This window comes from Carassius carassius, chromosome 8 (assembly GCF_963082965.1).
Source record: "Carassius carassius chromosome 8, fCarCar2.1, whole genome shotgun sequence".
NCBI classification, from domain to species: Eukaryota; Metazoa; Chordata; class Actinopteri; order Cypriniformes; family Cyprinidae; genus Carassius; species Carassius carassius.
In genome coordinates this window covers 10,924,874-10,949,348 of record NC_081762.1, presented here as the reverse complement: position 1 = coordinate 10,949,348, position 24,475 = coordinate 10,924,874, and the positions used below count along the sequence as shown (strand labels likewise).

The window sequence follows — 24,475 nt, the reverse complement described above, 5'->3', positions numbered from 1 at the left end:
TCTGTCATTAAGTACTCGCCCTCATGTCTTTCCAAACCCGTAAGACCTTTGTTCATCTTTAAAACACAAATTAAGAAATTTAGATCTTTTTGGAATCTAAGAGCTTTCTGACCCTTCATAGACAGTAAGGGAACTACCACAGTCAAGGTCCAGAAACATACAACCCGAATTCCGGAAAAGTTGGGACGTTTTTTAAATTTTAATAAAATGAAAACTAAAGGAATTTCAAATCACACGAGCCAATATTTTATTCACAATAGAACATAGATAACGTAGCAAATGTTTAAACTGAGAAATTTTACACTTTTATCCACTTAATTAGCTCATTTAAAATTTAATGCCTGCTACAGGTCTCAAAAAAGTTGGCACGGGGGCAACAAATGGATAAAAAAGCAAGCAGTTTTGAAAAGATTCAGCTGGGAGAACATCTAGTGATTAATTAAGTTAATTGATGTAACATGATTAGCTATAAAAGCTTTGTCTTAGAGAAGCAGAGTCTCTCAGAAGTAAAGATGGGCAGAGGCTCTCCAATCTGTGAAAGACTGCGTAAAAAAATTGTGGAAAACTTTAAAAACAATGTTCCTCAACGTCAAATTGCAAAGGCTTTGCAAATCTCATCATCTACAGTGCATAACATCATCAAAAGATTCAGAGAAACTGGAGAAATCTCTGTGCGTAAGGGACAAGGCCGGAGACCTTTATTGGATGCCCGTGGTCTTCGGGCTCTCAGACGACACTGCATCACTCATCGGCATGATTGTGTCAATGACATTACTAAATGGGCCCAGGAATACTTTCAGAAACCACTGTCGGTAAACACAATCCGCCGTGCCATCAGCAGATGCCAACTAAAGCTCTATCATGCAAATAGGAAGCCATATGTGAACATGGTCCAGAAGCCCCGTCGTGTCCTGTGGGCCAAGGCTCATTTAAAATGGACTATTTCAAAGTGGAATAGTGTTTTATGGTCAGACGAGTCCAAATTTGACATTCTTGTTGGAAATCACGGACGCCGTGTCCTCCGGGCTAAAGAGGAGGGAGACCTTCCAGCATGTTATCAGCGTTCAGTTCAAAAGCCAGCATCTCTGATGGTATGGGGGTGCATAAGTGCATACGGTATGGGTAGCTTCCATGTTTTGGAAGGCTCTGTGAATGCTGAAAGGTATATAAAGGTTTTAGAGCAACATATGCTTCCCTCCAAACAACGTCTATTTCAGGGAAGGCCTTGTTTATTTCAGCAGGACAATGCAAAACCACATACTGCAGCTATAACAACAGCATGGCTTCGTCGTAGAAGAGTCCGGGTGCTAACCTGGCCTGCCTGCAGTCCAGATCTTTCACCTATAGAGAACATTTGGTGCATCATTAAACGAAAAAAACGTCAAAGACGACCACGAACTCTTCAGCAGCTGGAAATCTATATAAGGCAAGAATGGGACCAAATTCCAACAGCAAAACTCCAGCAACTCATAGCCTCAATGCCCAGACGTCTTCAAACTGTTTTGAAAAGAAAAGGAGATGCTACACCATGGTAAACATGCCCCGTCCCAACTATTTTGAGACCTGTAGCAGAAATCAAAATTGAAATGAGCTCATTTTGTGCATAAAATTGTAAACTTTCTCAGTTTAAACATTTGCTATGTTATCTATGTTCTATTGTGAATAAAATATTGGCTCATGTGATTTGAAAGTCTTTTAGTTTTCATTTTATTAAAATTTAAAAAACGTCCCAACTTTTCCGGAATTCGGGTTGTAGTAAGTGACTCTCAGATTTAATTAAAAAATATCTTAATTTGTGTTCTGAAGATGGTAAATGGACTGCATTTATATAGCGCTTTCAACAGACCACATGGTCATCCAAAGCGCTTTACAAGTTGCCTCACATTCACACACTCATTCACACACCGACTGCGGTGTCAGCCATTCAAGGTGCCATCCAGCTCATCTGGAGCAGCTGGGGTTAGGTGTCTTGCTCAAGGACCCCTCAACACTTGGTCAGGTGGAGCCGGGGATTGAATCTCCAAACTTCCAGTTTGTAGACAACCTACATGAACCACTGAGCCACTGCCGCCCCATGAACGAAGGTCTTGTGGGTTTGGAACTACATGAGGGTGAGTACTTAATGACAGAATTTAGATTTTCTGGGTGAACTATGCCTTTAATTTCTACACACATCTTTGCTCATCAATATAGTGCTAAATTTGCAGAAAGTTGCTAAACATTGTCCCTTTTAAAGGGATGTTCCACCCAAAATTTTTTGAAAAACAATCCTTCTCCGAGTCCATATGTTGCAAGTGGTTTAGTTGATGCTTCAAAAACCACACCAAGTGATCATGATGGTACTACTCATATGACCCCAGTGGATGAATCAGTGTCTTCTGAAGCAAAACGATAGGTGTGTATGTGTGAGAAAAAATACTATATAAAACATAGTTTCTGGTTAACTGAGGGTTCAATGCACTTGCATGTTATTGACTCACTAAGATTGTTTTTTTTTTATATTAAAAAAAAAAGACTCTTTTTGCTGAAACTCTTTCAATCACATTGTACATATCTGCAAATACAATGTCATATATTGTGCATTTTAACATAAAATCACGCAAAAACTATTTTTAGCCTGGTCCAGCCGAGTCTTTGGGTATTTTGACTGTAAGGCAGGATTACAAACAAGTCATTATGAACTTTTTCAATCAAAATTAAGCTCATCAAACATAATAATCTCCCACATCATGGGAAGGATGGTTCTTCAAAACTGGATTGATGAAGAAGATCTTTACCTCTTATAGTGCTGAGATGTTTCGTTAAGTCATTTTGAAAAATGACACTGAAATGAGAAGAAAACTGCAAGCTGTTGCTGTAAATGAAGCCCATTACTGAGAGCTTTTATTTACACCATTAACTGTCTCACACAGACGTTCACTATAACTGTCACTTTACAAATGTAGACATTAGTTACTGCCATCCACACTGATATAAATGAACGAAATAACTGATGTAATACCTACTGATGAAATAAATGAGCATCTTGTGGATTTTACGCATTTGAGCCAGTGCATGATATATTGCATAAGCTAATACTGTATGTAATAAAATGAATTAACATCACAGATTCACACAGGTACAAGTCTCAACAAATTGGTCGGCGTTTAGCATATTTAGAGCCCCGAACAGATGTTTTCACTTATTCGTTAGAATCTCTTGCCATTTGTTACGGAAATGCACCTTAAAAACCCAAATAATTAAGAGCGGCAAGATTCAAACACCTCTATGCAATCTTACAGGAAAATTACTCTTGTCAGAAGATGTATATGCCCAGACACGGGCCTGACGAGAGTGTGTTCTGTCTGAATAAACATGAACATATTGTAATGTTTAAATATCCATAAATGGATACTGTCAGCACACTCCAGAGAATAAAGCCCTCTCTGTTACGACTGCTCGCACGTCCTCGTGTTTACCACACGTAATTGTGCGCTTTAATTCCTGATTGCCATTTGTAATTGCATCCTTTTTTGCCGGGCTGATGTTTGGGATGTATATCCTCTGCCTATGGAATTCCACCGTCCTTTCCACCTGATCTCTCCTCTCTGGGCTTTCTGGCAAACTCTGTCCATTTTCCTTCTGGATAATCTCACGTTGTCTCATCAGACTTGTGTTTTCTCTCTCCATTCGTTCCATTTCTCTCTCAATTGTTGCCAGCGGTGATATCTCCCTCTCTGGTGTCCTTTTATTATTCGAGTTCCTTTTGTTTTGACCTCTGAGCTGCAGTTTCTGGAAAACATAAACGCAAACTGTCAGACACTGAACTACTTTTGAGGATTTTAAAGTGAACTGACAACGCTATTACAATTTCACAGTCCTCTAAAACGGCTCTAATCTAATTTTAGCAGAAATAAACTTTGTGCCATGTATACACACCGTCAAGTCTCTCCTCTTGCGAGGCAGCGTGGGTCTCTGGAGGAAGAGGATCTGTTTTGTGGCCAAACTTCCATCACTATGACAAAAATAAATCAGAGGTATAAAATGTGTAAGAACGATTATTTCTTTCTTTTGATATGACAGAAGTGTTTTTTGCAGGTAATGCTTATCCTATTATTAGCCCCTGAAGTGCAACAGTGAATGTAATACTCTTGTTTAAAAGCATATTTCTCCCCATCAGTCCATCAGTTAACATCTTATAAAGTGAAAAGCTGTGTATTTGTAAGAAACAAATCCAATGAGACATTTGTAACTTGAATCTGTTGCTTCTTTCTAAAATAAGTGAGTGCCTTTATGTCTCCAGTAAAATTGATGGACCAGAGATATTTGGATTATTTGTGGATTATTTTGATGCTTTTATCAGATATTTGGACTCTCATTCTGACGGCACCCATTCACCACAGAGGATCCACTGGTGAGCAAAAAGAATTGGAGCATAATTCTCCAAATCTGTTTCGATTTAAACAAGTTCAACTACATCTTGGATGGAGAGTACATTTTTAAACATTTTTATATTTTGCAAACTGGAACAGTTTAAGGGTTTAGTATAAGGGTTTATGGATTTGGAACCTTTTCATTTTGACGATGGGAGTGGGCAGAACACACATTAGTCTCCAGCCGTATGGAGCTAGAGACTGGAGCAGAGGGATGTAGTCTGTTTTCACCGCAACACCCTACAAAACAGAAATGTCATTTAATCTGTATTTTACAGCATTTATGTCCTGTTGAGACGTAGTGCGTGAACGTGCACATATGTCTTCATTCATTTAAAGGCAGTTTGTTAGAAGAAAGGTGTAGAAGTTCCACAGATAATAATGCAATGATTTGAATTTAGGATGTAACTCTGCAGACTTACATCAATAACTGTCCATTGCTCAACTACAATGGCGTCATACACTGTGGTTTGCCCGGCATCACCTGAAGCACTTTGGAAGATAAAAACACTTTCCACAATGGAAGAAGATCCTGAAGATAGAGCACAAAAAGGATTGGAAAATATTGATAAGAATGGTTGATAATTTGTTTTAGAGCTATCTGCTCAGCAGGTTAATAAAAATATTTGAAAACTGTATTTTTCTATTTTTATTACATTTTTGTTAAATAATTTGATGCATTTTTTATCATATTTGTTTTTATATATAATTGTATCCTTATTTTAATAAAACTCACTTAAGAATAAACGTAATGGATTAGTATAATGTAGGCTATGTTTTTGCAATCAGAAAAACTTACTGGTACCTCTCAGTCATTTGTAAAATGTCACAGCAGCTCCTGTACCTGCATCATCTTCAAGGTTAAAGTAGCCGTCAATGAGTTGCGCGCCACTTCTAAAGTGCTGCGTCATGTGGTCCAGCCAATGGGAGTCAACCGAGCTAACAAGCCCCGCCTCCCTGTGCACCCGCAGTGGAACCCTCAGAGAAAAGATCTTTGGCGATCCAGACAGAGCAATCTTATGGTTGTACAGCGCGAATACCTGCACACCTACACAGACACAGACAAATAAGTCAGACAGTCTAATTATAAGCCAACTCAGAGCAAAGCAATTTTACATTGCTAGGGATATTCACATAGCATTAAGATTGAGAGTCATTTAAACTTCTGAACAAGAACTTAATTTTGAGTAACTTTAATTTTAGACACAACATTGCCAGTTACTTGGTCTATTTTTGCTCCACAAAGGAAAATAATTCCAAAAGAACAGCACGTCTCCGAGCAACAGACACCAGTTGCGTTCCTGACTGAATCAGTGTGTTTGAAGGAATCGTTTGAGTAAACGATTCAATGACTCACTCAAAGAGGCAAGCTGTGTTCGAAGTGGCATACTTGCTTACTGCTTACTGCCCAGTACACAATGTATAATGCCTACTATTTTTAAAGAATAGTGTGTGAAACAGTATACAATAAGCAACAAACGTTTCAGAGTAGTGTGCTAAAGTGTTGTCACATGACAAAACATTAATTCAGCACAGCTGCTGAGGTTGTTACATCACAAAAACTAACCATTCTTTTTACAAAGGCTTGTTAATTAAGGATTCAAACTAGTAAACAATGCTATATTGCCCAATTGAACTCATTTCACAATTAATGGATGTAACATACTGAGCAGAACTAATAATAATTGTGTAAATAGTAGTTAGGTGGTAGATATTTATATTTCAGTACTGTAGTACATTATAAAACAGTATGCAATAACATGTGTGTTTAAATTATCATGCTTAAAAATACACAGCGATAGTTGTAGTTTACAGTAACAGGTATGTATAAAAGTGTTTTATAATTATCATTCCTCGACTCAAGTTCACTCACACGTTTGAAGATGAAACCTTACATGGAGCGCATTGCGTTCTGGGAAACAGTATCCCATGCAGTGTCTTCAGACATCAAATTTCAGAAAATGTAGCAGGTAATCCGGGAATTCCATGCATACAGAACATTATCTTACTATTCACAGTGTACACGCAGCATATTGCAATATAGTAGGAGTCGTATGGTAGTATGCCATTCCGAACACAGCTTCTGTACTGATTTCAGTGTACCTGAGTTATATTTAGCAGATTCTGTTGAATATAGTAGGTCATCCGGGTATTTGATGCATACAGAAAATTTGCACACTATGCACTGCATACATACTGGAAACTACAGAAATAGTAAGAGTAGTAAGATAGTATGGCATTTCGAACACAGCAGCGGTCACATGTGTCATTCCTGAATGCAACAGTGTGTTTAAAAGAATCGGTTGAGTTAATGACTCACTTTAGACATTCGGTTCCTGAGTAATTTCCCGTAATGTATTTTGGCAAAATTGATAGTCTTTTCGGTAACATTTTAGTCTTCAGGTATTTTGAAGAAAACAATTATGAATTGTATCAACACAATTAAAGTGAACTGAACCAAATAATGACCAATACTGAGATTTGCATCACTAGTAATAACTGTAATCAAATCAGATTATTTTTTAGAGCAAATATACACACACCTAGGAATTAAAAATTGCTTGTCTCATTTGATACATTATTTATGATCTAGATATAATCTAATATATAGTCTTTTTCCCCCCACCAACCCTTTCTCTGTATTTCAACAGACTGCACACTTACGATTCAGCATCGGTGTGGTTCCGCTACGCTTGCTGTGTTTGTCTTGGCTTTTGACCTGCTCTCTGTGCTCTCTTTTGTTGTTTTCTGCCAAATCACAGCTGGGCAAGTCCGGCTGCATTCTTGTGCTCTGGGTCTGATGTGTCTCTGGTGCACAAGAGCTTAATATAAACTCATCGTTCTTCAAACCCCCAGCTTGCGTACATTCACCTTCCACATTTAAGTACTGATAATCAGGACACTGATGGTTCTCAGCAAAAGGATTCTGATTATTCCAGCTCTGGCTGCTCTCAGTGCTTTCTATTTGCAAGCCGTGCTTCATAATGTCTTCATTGTCTGAATTAAAGTTTGTATGATTCTGGTTTCGCTGATCCCTGTTGTCTCTATCAAGTTGGCTCTGCTCGCTCGCAGGACTGAGGGTTGGGGGTCGGCTGCTGTGATGAACAGAACAGGGACTGGAGTGCAAGGAGGAAAGATCTTCTGGTTCCCAGTGACCGAGGAAATACGGACCTCCACCGGGCTGCGGCAAAAAGCCCACAAACAGATCACCCTGATCAGCCAAATCCTGCACCTGCAGCCCCAAGAACAACCAGCAGAAGAAGTGAAATGTTCATCAATCTTGATACCACCTGTTCCAATCAAAGCTGACATGAAAGTAAGTGGATTCCAATGTAATATGAATAATTCTACAGTGTTTTTTAGAGGAGAAAGGTGGTGCATCTGAAGATGCTTTTAAAATAAGCTCTCTGGAGCTGTGACAGGAAATGCTAATGAAAACCATATTTTCCAATCATCATACTGTCACGCCACACGCACGCATATGTCTAAATCATCAGTAAATGTCACACGGCTTAAACACTTCCACACACACACTCAGTCAAACAGTGCTTATCTCCAGATAAATGCAATTACTGAAAAGGCGAGGGGGTGACGACTAATGGAATGGCAGATAAATGCGGGGTGTCAGTGTCTATGGAGCAGCCTGTCGGCTTATGTTTTCTGTTTTACAGCCGTATTGTAAGACCACGATAGAGAGAGTTTGAAGTAAGTGGGTTTTCAGTGACATCTTTAATGGAGTGATGACATTAAGTGTGCCGCTAAAGTTTAGAACCTAAATGACAAACACATTGACCTGCTGCTCTCTGTTTGAATGAAAACAAATGCACTTTTAAAGAAGGTCTAACCTTTTTCACATAGCCCTGTATGGTTTCTGGGTCAGGGTCCTGGTGACCGAGGTAACACACGTCTGTCATGAGATGAGGCTCAACCCAGTTCAGCAGGCCACTGTCAGAACCACTGTAGCAAAAAACAAAACAAAAGCATGTTTTAACATCCAAAATGTAACTTCTTATTGTAAATGATTCATATTCAAATCTTATTCCTGAAAACGTTCTTAATAATATTTAATCAAAGTAAAATAGAAAACACTTCCTTGGAAACAGCCTTCTCTTCCTGTCATGTGACTTGGATAATATGAGCTGCTGCTGTGCAGTATATAGTAAAATATAATGATGTTTTATCTTTTTTCTGTTTTAATACATTTTAAAATGTCATTTATTCACTTAATGGAAAAGCTACATTTTCAGAAGTCATTACTCCAGTCTTCAGTGTCACATGATCCTACAGAAATCATCTAATATGCTGATTTGGTCAAGAAACCCTTCTTATTATTATCAATGTTGAAAACAGTTGTGCTGCTAAATATTGTTGTGAAAACTGTGATAATTTTTTTTCAGAATTCTTTGATGATTAGAAATTTGAACAGAATTTGAAATATAATTTCCAAATTTGTCACTTTTGATCAGATGAATGCATCCTAGCTGAACTGGGAAATAAAAATGAAACATTCAAATGTGTCGCATTCAATTCATTAACTGACCTGACAAACTAAAAATGCTAAGTAATCCTTTTCGTTTCTGACATGGTCACTGGACACCACTCACTGATTGAATAATGCAACAGTAATGTATAATGCACAGAAATGTTTACTGATGTGCACAGAACACTGTTTGTGTGCAATAATCAGTATGTAGTATTTCATTGCTGGTGTTTACCTGTGTGTTTCTCTGATGAGCACAGCCCGGTGTAACTGCTTCTGAAGGTTAGCACTAGCAGGGCCGCAGGAGTGAACAAAGGGATGGACAGCTGCCAGTACGAACCCTTTCTGATACAACTCACACACCTGCACCGGAAGCTCTCTGACTGACGACAGACACAGTAATGAGGACACTGCCACCTCTGAAGAGACAGACAGAGAGAGAGAGAGAGAGTCAGACAGAATATATATATATATATATATATATATATATATATATATATATATATATATATATATATATATATATATATATATATATATATATAAAATATTTCATCTTATCTTTCAGCTATCATCATTTGTCCGGACCAGGGTTGAGCTCGTTACTCTAAAATTGTATTATTCGTTACTAATTTCTCCTTTTAAAATCAATATTATAATATGGCAACATTATATATTTACACTAGTTACATTACTTTGCTTTCACGCCCCACAGATGTTGCATATCTTCCCCACACATTCTTTGAAAATGTTACTAACAATATATTTCTGCCTCATAATTTCACCAAAATGGACATCAGATCGCATTCAGAAGTTATGCTCAGTGGTGAATGATAGTGACGTTTAAGTGAAAGTGTTGTATTATTATTGTGTGGCTTGAAGCTAGGTATAAGCTCTCTGTTACCCATATCCGATATTATTTCATAATTTATTTTATCAAAATAAATAATATGAAAATGTTTTGTTTTCTAATACAATTTATATCAGGATCAGAGGGATGTGGGTGGGCAAGTCATGTAATGGCAGAATAAGTGCCACAACTTAAAAATCAGTGTTCAGATCTTCTTTTCTACTGAAAAAAAAAAAATCAATGTAATGGCAATATTTCCATCCGTTGAATGAATGTTTTCCTTATTCCAAGCTTCCTTGCTGCACTGGTGACTTCATGTGCCTGTGCAAAATTATGAAAATAAATCTAGGAATTATTGAATTGTTGGATTTCAAATCAGAAGGGGTTGAGGCACCAATAGAAACTAATTAACTAGTTGTTTTATGGATGGTAACTGTAATATTGTTACATTTCATTAGTAATTAGTTGCACTACTCATTACTGAAAAAGTAATATTATTACTAGTTACTAGTAACTAGTTACTGCCCAACACTGTTCTCGACACAGCTCAAAAAAAGAATTGAAAATCCATTGTGACAACTTACCACATTATAGTGTATATATTAAAGGTGCTCTAAGTGGTCACACATTTTTTAGGCCAAAACATTTTTTGTCACATCCAGCAAACATCTCCTCACTATCCGCTAGCTGCTTGTCCCCTTAACACACTGTAAAAAATAGGGGTCTCTCTAGACACCACAGGCTCCACAAACAACAAGAAAAACAAACTGGGCTCACCCGCACCACAAAACATAACAAACTGTTCCAGCCAATAACCGACAAGAAAGATTTGGGGGGTTAGTGCACGGATGAGGAGGAGGGAGGGTCTAGCTAGCCTCCGTTTTGTTTGACAACAATTTGAACGTCAACAAGAAGTTACAACTCCCGGCATCGCTTAGAGCACCTTTAAAACAATAACAATAACGAAACAAATAATTAATATATATATATATATATATATTTATATATATATATATATATATATATATATATATATATATATATAATTTCTATTCAAAGATTTCTGAAAAAAAATGCATCAAGGTTTCCACAATAATATTAAACTGCACTTCCGATTTCAATAGTGAGAAATAATTATTTAATGCTAAATCACTATGTGAGAATGATTTCTAAAGGATCACATGACTTTAAAGACTGGAATATTGATGCTGAAAATTCAGCTTTGCAACACAGGAATAAATTACATTTAAAAAAATATATATTAAAATTGAATACAGTTATTTTAAATTCTAATACTATTTCACAATATGACTATTTTACTGTATTTTGAATTCAGTAAATGCAACCTTGGTGAGTATAAGTCAGCATGTATCAGTATACCAAAACTGACATAACTGATGACTAATGTAAACACTTTCATACCACTATATCAGCCTGATTTAATATATACACTCCTATCACATACTCAACAAAATGAAGTAGAAATGGGGGGATGAATGATGTAAGAAAGAAATGAGTGTGATCCATTTCATCCACAGTTTCTGACTTTCTGACATGGTTTCTGACACGCTAACTGAATTGCTGTAGAAATTGTTTGAAAGTATTTTGGCGAGACTGTTTTACAAGCTAATTGTTTCTGGAATCAGTAATTAAACGTAATTTCCAGCGCTCATTATTCAGAGCACTATTAAGGGCAGCAGCGAGCTGTAATCTGAGCACTGCTTGACTGCAATCATCTTTCAGAGGTGCGAGGAGCTTGTTTAAACAAAACTCTGATGGCCTGAACACGTTTCGACTCTGAGGGGGGTTTATTAGTGTTGCCACTGAATAAATAACTGCACAGTTCATAGCAAGATGAACGTATAGGTGAATTGAGTGCAAATGTGTGATTCAGTCTTCAGTGTCACATGATCCTTAAGACATCATTCTACCATGCTAATTTGGACCAAAAATTGTATTATGTCACTGTCTCAAATTTGACTAAAGATCACATTTAAAACAAAATGATAAACAAACAGAGTCAAATGTTCAGTATCCAGTTCAGTATAACAGTACAAATACACATAAACCATGTATCTCTCATAACACACTTCCATTAAACTTCACCAAATAACAAAATCGGTTTGCAATCATCAGGTAGTGCTGAAACTGCGGAAGTGTCTTAGACTTTATGACATCTATTAAACTGCGCCAGTCTAGAGTATGAACTATATTAACCAACGCATCATGCAAAAGGCCCACAGAAAAGGGCTCATGCAGTAGCTATGCATGAGAGAATGAGAAAATATGATTGTTTGTATGAGACCAACAAACACAGAGAAGATTTCACTGCTCCTGAAAGACCAAGTATATGATGAGCTGTCCCTATATTTACTACAGGGGAATTCCACCTTCATAAAGCAGTACTTACTCAGTTGGGGGTTAAGCATTTGGGTAAACAGTCAATCTCAACAACAAACTCTACCTCAAGAATGCAGCCCTCTAAACAAATGTCCCTCAGTCTCTGTGTAATGTACAAGCTCTCAAAATGAGTAGCAGAGACTTTAGAAAATCAATTAAACACCGCCTGCAGAGAACTATGTTTTTATGCTAAAATATCAAGTGTTGTAGCACAGTCACATTTGTCTAATTTCTTCTTGGGTTGTCTAGATCTAGCAGGAACTGTTCTGTCTAAAAGGAGTTCTACTTTATTTTTTCTAAATCAATGATTAAACATAAGACAGCTAATAATTATCAGCTTATCGACCAGAATGAATATCCATGCATCCTTTGAATTGACCAATCAGCATCCATCCAGAACTAGAACTATTCATTTTTTTTTAAGATAACACTTACTCATTTATTATTAAAACAAGTTGTTCAGTGTGTTTTAAATGCCATAGTAATTCAATTTCTGAACTTTGAATTTCTGAATGATTCTGTGAACTAAACGTGTTAGTAGCAAATCTATTAGATAGCCGTCCCTTCTCCTGCTGTGCTGACCTATCAGAACTGCTCTCTAAATATTGATATGACATAAATATTAAAGTAAGTGTTTATATGAATCTTAAGTATAAGGGATTCTTGCTGCTTATGAGTATGATGTTGGGTCCTTGGGGGTCATATTTTATTTTGTAATAACCCGACAGAGAGTGGAATTGCATTATTTATAGACCAATTTCAATTAAAACAAGATTTTGGCTATAAATACAGTTGGGTGTCACTAAGGAGAATGATTTTCTCTATTGCGCATACACAAACAGATAAATCCCAGATTTTAGTACTAAGCCCTCCCATTTTCAAGATCAGATAATCTTTAAAGGATGCCTAGAATTTTCTCTCTTTCTGTTTTCTCTCTCTCTTTGTTATTTGATCCCTGTCAATCATTCAGATTCATTAAGTCACTTATCATTGCTTTCAATATTGATGCCCTAAAACAAACAAGCAAACAAACATATTCAAACATCTCTGGCTCGTACTTGCGCTGTCACAGCAGTTTGCAGTGAAACTCTTTTTTTGTCTCGGTGTCTCTGTAGGCATCAGTGAATTTTACATATAAATGACCTGCCTGCCTGTCTACCGATAAGCAGCTAAAACAGAAAGCCTGGAGTATTTGTGTGTGTGCGTCTGTGTGTGTGTGTGTCCAGAACCTGAACAATTGCTCCTGTCCCAGTTCTCACATATTCCTATTTTTTATATAAATAAATATTTGTTTCTGGTCTCATCTACACACACACTTTTGTGTTTGGGTAATGTTGTAAGAGTTAACTAAGTAGTAAATGCAATAGACTTGATAAACTAACTTAAATAACTGCTAACAGAACCTATACAGAGTGGACAAGGACCGGCATTTATTACAAGATCAAATAAACAAATACTGATAATAATGCATTGCTATGGATGACAATGACCAGTAAAGTCACAATTTAGTCAAAATTAAGTATTCCAGTTATAAATAACATGCATTGCAGAGAGCTGTGTAAAAAAAAACTTGCTGTAGTATTCATTAAGCAGACATTTGTCTGAATAGAAGCAATTCATTCTAAGTATGCACTGACATTAGTATATTCATAAATATTTACCAAGATTCATAAATCAGTTAAAGAATAATGTTCATTGCACAATGCATTAGAAGTATCCAACTTGGAGTGGATAGAAAGACCTTCCACTGACTTTTATTGTTATTATTCCATGTTATTTTCTATGCACTAACCACTAACCTTTTCATTAAGACATTAGTACATTTACTAGCATGTATCCTGCAGTGTAGGTAAATTCAGGTTTTACATTTACTGTCACAGACCCCCCTCCACCACACACACAGAAACACACGCACACACACACGCACACACACACACACACACACACACACACACACACACACACACACACACACACACACACACACACACACACACACACACACACAAATAAACAACTAGTGATATGGTCACATTCTTGTAATTATGTTCAGTAATGGCCCATATACTCATTTGCTTTCAAGTCATTAAAATGAGCAGGTCTGTTCTTCCACTTCAATCTGTGTCTTATATTCTCTCATCCTGTCTCATATCCTCTTTCTCTGAATTCTGCGGGATCCATTATTGCCTCTCTCGATGCACACTAACAAAAGCGGCATTAGTATATTTAGAAACATAAGCCCTCAAAGAATATACACTGTTTGGTTGCTATCTTGCTCTATTACTCTCTCTCTCTCTCATCTAATCTTACACTTTTTTTTTCTTCCCAGTTTGAAGCTTTACACTTTTATTATCTGAAGGTGGGTTTGTGCATTTGCGTATGCATATCATCAGTATGGATGTTGCTTTGAATTCTGAAAAACAGCAATCATTTTTATGCTGTATGTCACTCTGTATATGATCCCTCTGATGCATGAATTATAAAGTCTTAAAGAAAAAGAAAAAAACGTTTTTCTTAAAAAAAAAAAAAACAAATAATTATCATTTAGAATAATTAGAATAAAGAATAATTCCCAGTGTTGTTTTAGTATTATTTATGTATTATAGTATTTATCAATATATTTTACAATTATATTTTTTATTTTCAAGTTTTGTATGTTGGTCTACGCCGATAAAAAATAATGATATATATTCCAGAGGTGCCACTTCCATAATGACATGTAAAGATAACAGTTATACTTAAATATGGAAAAAGCCCCATTCACAACAACCACGATAATTACACGCCAATGGATGATAATGTTCGTTTTATTGTAAGTTCGAACTACAGTTTTGTGTCTATCACAAATGTACAAACTCTTTAAAACTGGATGGATTCTGATTGGCTGGCAATGTTTTTATTGCACATTAGCTGGAAAAAAAGTCTTCTTAAAGTTATTCAAATGATATTGTTCCTCTTTGTAAGTTATGGTTATGGTGAGGACGAACGATTATTACAACTTTATAGTTATGATTATAGCTATTGCCTTTGTGTGAATGTGCCTTAAGAGTCAAAGTTCATCAACCATATGAAAATCTAGCCATGTTAAATCCCAATTAAAAACAACAACGACACCTACAAAGGGACTTTATATTACATAAAGTGTGCAGGAAATGGGCATGTGTACCTTCTTTTCCCAACAGAAAGTCCAGGAAGTGGTATGTATAGGCCACTCCTGAGTGCGTCTCCACTTGCGCTCTTCTAAGTGTGGAGAAAATCTTCCCCGGAGCTTCATCTGAGCTTCGAGGCTTCTGCAACTTACAGCCCATGTCTGCACACGTGGAGAAAAACAAAGAAAGAAAGAAAATGAGAAAGATGAATATGGATAATTTGTTTGAAATATTCATGTATTCATAACTGCATTATTGATTGAACTGATTGCCTTGGCAGCAGTCCCTAATTGTCATGCTAATTAAGTCAGATTGATGTCGAAATAGAGAGTGAGCATGTGCAAAACTGGGGAGAGGGCATTTCAGCATGTCCTTAAATACAACCGCAAACATTCAGATACAAGCACGAATGCACACGCAAAGATTTGTCACACGGTAACATAACATGAAGGCTAATTGGAAAGCTAATCAACCTTCAAGCATCAACCTTTAACACAAACACACGTTCAACGTGTCCAACACAATGCCCCCTTCAAAACGAACACACTGTCTCCCTGGTTACCAAAAGCAGCAATCAGATAACACTTCATATTTGATCTGTGACTACACAACTAATCAAACAGTGGAATGTGTGGCCGATGAATTAGCGTGTGGCTAATGCTAATGAGTGTCACATCTATAGCACGCTAACTTGATTTGACAGCAAAGGCACACCACGTGGGCCCCGAGCTCCAGCGCTAACACACACCATCGGGTATGGGTGGTTAGCTGCCAGCATTTCCGTGTCAGCGTCTGATGAGCCAGAACAGGTGAAACCGAGAGGAACCAGACAAGCCCAGTCGCCGTGACAACAAGCATTAAGTGCGCATTGATGACATGATGGGGAATGAAGATGGTACGGGGAGCGATGGATGGCTTGTTTTGTGGTTCAGGGATGGGGTGATCATTTTAGGGCTGTGCCTGTATATGAGTAGATCAGGATAGACAATAAAAAGCAGTACTGTGTTTTACCATGGTACAGAATACCATCCAGGTCTGCCACTCAACCCAAGTGTCCCAAAATACTCAAGGGTTTCTTTTATAGATAGGACAGTGGAGAAAGGGAGTGGGACCTGCAAAGGACTTGGAGATGGGAATCAAACTCGGGTCGCCGTGAGCACAGTTGCCTACTAACCACGAGGCTGTTGGTGCCAGCAGGTTTGGGTTTATTTTTAATGAATAGCTTTGGCTTTGGGTCAGGCTCGGGTTTGTAGCTATGCTGGTTTCACTGACGCATGCGCACATAGAGAAACACTGTGGAGCACAGAAACCTTTATTAATAAAATAGCTTTGAAACACGCTACATTATATTTCTCAGCAATAAGGGGTAAAATCTTTCTTCCTAAGTATTTAACTCAGATTCATTGTTTGTAGACAGAGCCTTTACATGTATTTGTTTAAAGAATGTTGCATGCGGTTGTGAAATACAACATATGTGACCCCCGACCACAAAACCAGTCTTAAGTGTGCATTTTTCGTAATTTAGATTTAAACATCATCTGAAAGCTGAATAAATAAGCTTACCATTGATGTATGGTTTATAAGGATTGGGCAATATTTGGCTGAGATACAACTATTTGAAAATCTGGAATCCAAGGTTGAAAAAAAATCTGAATACTGAGAAAATCGCCTTTGAATTTGTTCAAATGCATTCTTAGCAATGCATATTACTTATCAAAAATTATATTCTGATATATTTATGGTAGAAAATTTACAAAATAGCTTCATGGAACATGATCTTTACTATGGCATAAAAGAAAAATCAATAATTTGGACCCATACAATGTTTTCTTTGGCTATTGCTACAAATATACCCCAGTGACTTAAGACTTAAGGTTTTGTCGTCGAGGGTCACATATTTTAAAAGTTTGGCTATTCGGTGAAAAAACGATTTCGTGTTCAGGTCGGGTTCAGGCTATAAATGTAACAATGGCAGTTGGGTCGGGTCAAACGATCTTGGGTTGTGCTCAGGTTTCAGTTAGTACTGTATCATTATGTTTCAATGTGTACTAATAGGTGTTTCAAAAAGTATATAGGCATTACCACTGTAGTAGTTTCCAAAGATCCATGGTTTTACATACTATGGTATTATGTCCAAATACTATGGTAACATTATTTTCTCTGTGTGTGTGTGTGTGTATTTCCAAGGCTGCTTTATTTGATCAAAGATACATTTTAAACCGTAATATTGTGAAATATTATTAAGTTTCTATTTGAATAGATTTTAAAATGTAATTTATTCCTGTGATGGCAAAGCTGAATTTTCAGCAGTCAAAAATCATTCTGATATGCTGCTCAAGAAACATTTATTACCATCAGTGTTGAAAAGAGTTGTGCTGCTTAATATTTGTGTAGGAAGTGTGATATTATTTTTTCAGGGTTCTTTGATGAATAGAAATTTCAAAAGAACAGCATTTTTTTAAATAGATATCTGTTGCGACCGTATGAATGTCTTTATTCTTACTTTTGATCAAATGAATGTGTCCATGTGAAATTAAAGTATTACATTTTAAAATAGATAAATAAATAGAAATCTTACAGGCCCCAAACTATTTAAACATTATAATGTAGTGTTTACTGTATATTAATAATATTTATTAGACTATGCTACCAAAATAGTATATGGGAGGTTCCAGGCTGCAAAAAACGGCACTGACTCCAGGAAATCAATGGAAAACATTAGGAGGTGGAAAACATAACCTGGCCTGTCTGCTCTGATGTAGAGCTTTATATCTACAGAGCATCTCTACATGGACACAGAAGTGGTTCTTCTTCATTTTAAGACCTTTCTCACTTTGAATTTCCTTTGAAACACTGGAAATACTTCTGGTACAACACCATCACACATACACAAACAATTATCTCTCCTTTGTTCTCTTAGAATGGATTTTCTGATCAAACTATCGCCTCAGGTGTGATAGTGGCTGGTTATCTGCTCAAATCACATACTTCTGTAATCTTTTTCATCTGTTTTATTTCTTTTATTCCACAGACTTCAAATGAACAATTGAATTCATTGTAAACAATACACTACTTTTAAGATTAGTTATTTAGAAGAAATGAAAGAGTCATTTATATTTAAACTGAGAATATAGACAGGGAGGTGTTAACAATCATCTGTTACCTCAAGCACTATAGGTTTAAATTCCAAGTAGGAGTAAATCACAAGGATTTACTGAGACAATTTGCTTTTATTATGAATCCGACAGCTGGAATATAAATGACTAATACACTGGAGATACACAGACCTTCACACCTGTCCTGAGTGAAGTTAATGCTGGCAGTCAAGCGTCCGGTTCCACTCAGTTCCCTTCACTAGCCTGACAATCACATCATTACTGACGCTAATCGCTCTGCAGCAGACCGACAGATCATCAGTTTGCTCAAAGTTACGCAGACAACATTTGGAGAGCTATTAGAGCAGAAAAAAGAAGCCGCAGATTCTTAATCTCAGCTGAATTTGCAATAGCATCAAGCGGCCAGCAAACGCAAGCTTTGACAAACACAAATGCTGTTATGAGCGCATAAACCTCATTGAGGGGATAGTTGCTCCCTCATTAAGCACAAAAATGACAGCACAGCAATGTTTGCATCATACTTAGCCTTTGCCATTAGGGATGAATAGGTATCATTACTGTGATCAGCCATATAGAATTGTTGTAATTTACTGGATATTGGATTTTTTTGTGCATTTTGTTTGTACATTTAGATTATGTTTGTCATCTAATACACAAATAACTTAATGTTAAATAATCTTTAGCAAGTCTCAAAATGAATCCACTTGTATATGACTTATTACTTTTTTTATTTTAAATGACTGGTTATTAATAGTAAATTAAACACAAAATAAATAAAAAAATTAAATATATATTTTTTATTACGAATATAAATAAATCAATAAATGGGAAAAAAATAAAAAAAAAGATATGATTAACAATATACTAGTACTGTCAAATGATTAATCACGATTAATTGCATCCAAAAAATAATAATAATATATGTGTGTGTTCCGTGTATATTATGTAGATATAAATACACACACATATCTCAGAAATATCTCAAACCATGCTCAGATTTTCAAGGATATTAAAATCTGCAATCAAAAGTGATTTTTAGATGAACTCAGACATTTCTCAGGAAATTCTTCCAAGATCAAATGATGTTAGCTATGGTATCTGCATTTATTTTATTAATGTATAGTCTTACTGTGTGTCAACATTTGTTCCTATTTTTATTTCTCTGGTATTATAGGAGAAACATCTGAGACAAAATTGATACTAAGTCCATTAAGTCGTCTTAGCTATGAAAGAGCAGTATAAAATTATTATGGGATTTTATAGATACACTTAAGATTTTATAGATACATTAAGACTTAAGAATCAGATTAAAATAGATTATTTCGATTATTAAAAAGCATAAACACAGAGACTTGGAGTTTATCTTCAGCACAAAGACGCATAGACAGTTTCATACTCTACATCACAATTGCACTACACACTTCCCACACTACACACTTCCTGCATGCTTCTCAGCAGAACACACATAAAGATATTCACACACAATAATCTCTCACTGTGATAAGCGTGAGGAGGGGAGCGGAAGAAAAAAAGGAAAAAGAAAGATGGAGAGCTAAATTTAGGCAAGATGATAGGGAAGGATAATAAGTTGAGAGCACACATCAAATGCAAGGTGGTGGTGGTGGTGGGGGGGGGGGGTATGACTCTGGTAACCAATGGAGACGAGAGATTGTCAATATGATGCAATAAAGAAATGCCCGATTTACTAATGTCTTGCTTTGACAAAAGATATTAATACAAACATGTATTTTTGAAATGTGAAATATTATAAAATTGTGTAAAAACTAGTTCTGCATTTTTACCTTTATCACATCATCTCTGATGTCAAAATAAACCATAGTTTAACATGTTACATTGTTGTTGTTGTTTTATGTACTATGGTAGCAATGTTCTTTAAATACTATGTAAATAGCATACAGTATTTAAATATGATAATTCAGTACCATGGCTATATGTAATGGGGTCCACATTTTTGAGACCACATTGAAAAACTGAGAATGCAAATATAAATACTTATTTTTAAACATTTATTTATATATGCAAATATAGATATTGTATATTTATATAAAATATATAGAAATTATACATGAAATCAAATTTTCTGATCGATGGCAGAATTTCTGATAAAAAATTGTACAAAGTAAATAAGTAAAAACTGATATATAATAACACACACAGAGGCCTATATTGATTGAAAAAGTAAAAAGAAAAGTTTAAGAAATTGTAAAAATCGTACAAAAAGTAAACAAATTTGTAAAAATCTATCTATCTATCTATCTATCTATCTATCTATCTACACACAGACAGACACACTCATTTATATATATATATATATATATATATATATATATATATATATATATATATATATATATATATATACACAGGTGCTGGTCATATAATTAGAATATCATCAAAAAGTTGATTTATTTCACTAATTCCATTCAAAAAGTGAAACTTGTATATTATATTCATTCATTATGCACAGACTGATATATTTCAAATGTTTATTTCTTTTAATCTTCATGATTATAACTGACAACTAAGGAAAAGAGGCTGGCTGTTCAAAGAGCTCTGTGTCCAAGAACATTAATAGAGAGGCGAAGGGAAGGAAAAGATGTGGTAGAAAAAAAGTGTACAAGCAATAGGGATGACCGCACCCTGGAGAGGATTGTGAAACAAACCCCATTCAAATATGTGGGGGAGATTCTTAAAGAGTGGACTGCAGCTGGAGTCAGTGCTTCAAGAACCACTACGCACAGACATATGAAAGACATGGGTTTCAGCTGTCGCATTCCTTTTGTCAATCCACTCTTGAACAACAGACAGCGTCAGAAGCATCTCACTTCAAAAAGGACTGGACTGCTGCTGAGTGGTCCGAAGTTATGTTCTCTGATGAAAGCAAATCTTGCATTTCCTGTTGCTGACCGACTTTATGGAGATGCAGATTTCTTTTTCCAACAGGACTTGGCACCTGCACACAGTGACAAAGCTACCAGTACCTGGTTTAAGGACCATGGTATCCCTGTTCTTAACTGGCCAGCAAACTCGCCTGACCTTAACCCCATAGAAACTCTATGGGGTATTGTAAAGAGGAAGATGCGATACGCCAGACCCAAAAATGCAGAAGAGCTAAAGACCACTATCAGAGCAACCTGGGCTCTCATAACACCTGAGCAGTGCCACAGACTGATCGACTCCATGCCACGCCGCATTGCTGCAGTAATTCAGGCAAAAGGAGCCCCAACTAAGTATTGAGTGTTGTACATGCCAATACTTTTCATGTTCATACTTTTCAGTTGTCAAAGATTTCTAAAAATCCTTTCTTTGTATTGGTCTTAAGTAATATTCTAATTTTCTGAGATACTGAATTTGGGATTTTCCTTAGTTGTCAGTTATAATCATCAAAATTAAAATAAATAAACATTTGAAATATATCAGTCTGTGTATAATGAATGAATATAATATACAAGTTTCACTTTTTGAATGGAATTAGTGAAATAAAACTTTTCGATAATATTCTAATTATATGACCAGCACCTGTATAGGTATATACTATATATGAGTACATATATAAACAGTGTGTGTGTGTATAGTGCTGTCAATTCACTGTATATTATATATAAATATATTTAATATATAAAAACAGAACGTATTATATTTTTCTTAAATATATACATGCATGTGTGTTTATGTATATACATGTACATAATAAATATACACAGTATACACATATATTATTTATACAGCTTTTACTTTGGATGCGATTAATCACAATTAATTTTTATAATGTTTTTATAATGTTTTATAATGTTTTTGATGGCAGAAAAAGATTAATTAATAAACAAACAATTTTTTTTTTTAAAAACTGTGAAGTATTTTCATTAGTGGTACCATGGTACAGTAATGATAATATGCAGTATTTTATTATCACTGTACTATGTTACCACAATAATACTATTTTTGTAAGAAACTGAAGAAACTGCAATAAAATGTATTTTTAAAACTGTTATCTGAAATTGTTTTTGTGAATGGGTGTGACAGTAAACCGAGATCTTTGCAGACATGCACCTGTCCAATCCCGGAGTATGTATGTGCATGTGAGAAAGTTTGTGTGTGAGATGTTTGTAGGTCACTATCGCAAGAACAGGTTGGCATGGCTGAATATGAAAGTTGATGATAGCACATTCCCCTCACATTTCACAGGTTCGTAATCATCTCTTACTTCATTCCTCTCACTTCCAATCTCTCACCCCGCTATATTTCTCTCTCTCTCAGAGTTTGACTGCTTAGCCTGTCACTCATATCAGCCTCGGAGCCCCACTGTGAGTGAGTGTGTATGTGTATGTGTGTGTGAAATACTAACAGAAGGTCATCTTCTTCTGCCAGTCGTCTCACTTGATACCATCATGTGTGAATGAACAATATGTGCCTGTCCTGAACAGTTTTTTGCTTATAGTCAAGGTTGAAGCTGAATTCTCATATTTTTATATTCTTAATACATACAAAACAAACACATTTTAGTAGTAAGCCTCAATGAATGCACGTTGCATTAAGTAGTATCAAAATTGCTAAAGCACAATTTATCAAATTTCTGACTATGTGTAGCACCTGCAGCTCTGCTTCTGTTAAGGATCCCAGCATTAGGAAAGAGCTAGTTTAATTTAGTTAGTTTAACTGTAGATCATTTAAGTCCTATTTTAACAGTTTGAGTGGCACAGTGAAGACTGTAAGCATAGGCAGCAGCAAACTACTGTATATTTTAGCACTTTTTTTTCATTTTGGATGCAAAGGCGGCATCTAAATTAAAGTCTTAAAGGAAAAGAAGTGAAAAAGTCCACACACACACACACCCACTATTTACAGTACAAAGCTAACCTAAAAAGAACGGTCCATTTAATTGTAAAGTCATAGGGAAAAATGGTCTATTCTATTTCTATTTTATTTGCAAAAATGTGACTAACATTATAAGTATACATAATGATTCAATTAAACGAAATATACATTTTGACCTTTTAAATGTTTTTGACTCATATCTTTAGGTTTTGTGTTTAAAAACAATACATATGAATTATACAAAACCATACAGTTTTATTATAGCTCGACTTACATGGAAGTGTGGCATTTTTGCTATTTATGAATTAGAAGAGAGTTTTAACTTTAAAGTGACTCATATCACATTCAAACGCAGAAAAAAGCGTTTATTACAAGTATAATGAGAACATAGAAAGAAAGACGACGGTTAAAGGGAGCAAGAGATGAATCAGGAGAAGAAAGCAGTGACTTATGTGTAGAATCATTGAGTTGACAGTGTAAGATTAGGGTACAGTGACAGAAAGAAACTACACAGACTGAACATACCTGCTGTTGTTCTTTGAGTATGTCTCTCTCGGTTTGAGTTTCCTCTGTCGTTTCTTTCGCTCCTCACCGGTTTTCTTGAAGTTCCTCGCTTGTGTGTGTGAACTGGAGGCAGGTGAATGAGTGTATGATGAGATGAGCTCAGTTCAGCTCCGCTGTGGTGTGGCGTCTCTTTCGGTCAGTACAGCGCGCGTGCGAACGTCTCCTCCTCTTCTCTCCCTTTTCTGAAAGGGAAGGATGACTGAAAGGGAATGATGTCCTCCGATGTTTCTAAATAGCTCTCATTCCGTCTCTAGTTTCATCAACGTCATACACTGCAAACTACAGCGAGTACATAATTATAAAAAATAAAATAAATATATGCATGCACCAAAACACAGAACTAATAGTAGCATAATACACACCAAAACCAAAAATGCCATGCTGATTTGAATGTTAAATGTTGTACAGTGATGGAAATCTATGGATGTAAAGTTTTTCTTTTTCATTCTGATTCTTTATTCATTAAATACAGCCCTAAAATAAACAAAATAAATAAGCTCTATAGCGCCATCAAGAGTCGATTTTCATTTGCGAGGCATAATGATCCTGAAAAGAAAAACGCAATAGATTTTTCCACTGTACACACAGATAATGATTTAGTAAAATATACCGTGTTATGAAATACAGTGATAAACTGACAATTAATCTTTATCCAGTTAGTTTTAAAG

The 24,475-nt window shown here is 35.9% G+C and overlaps 1 protein-coding gene across 1 annotated transcript; it reads right to left on the bottom strand.

The window, feature by feature from the left end:
• Window positions 1–2,930: 2,930 nt before the first annotated feature.
• On the bottom strand, window positions 2,931–23,903 carry LOC132145237 (raftlin-like). Its single transcript, XM_059556083.1, has 10 exons — window positions 23,769–23,903; window positions 15,309–15,452; window positions 9,128–9,311; window positions 8,258–8,369; window positions 7,077–7,644; window positions 5,257–5,460; window positions 4,835–4,944; window positions 4,549–4,652; window positions 3,919–3,994; window positions 2,931–3,771 (listed from the first exon to the last, which is right to left on the bottom strand). The coding sequence occupies exons 2-10, from the start codon at window positions 15,448–15,450 to the stop codon at window positions 3,397–3,399; spliced, it is 1,875 nt and encodes a 624-aa protein (XP_059412066.1). The 5' UTR covers window positions 15,451–15,452; window positions 23,769–23,903; the 3' UTR covers window positions 2,931–3,396.
• Window positions 23,904–24,475: the final 572 nt, after the last annotated feature.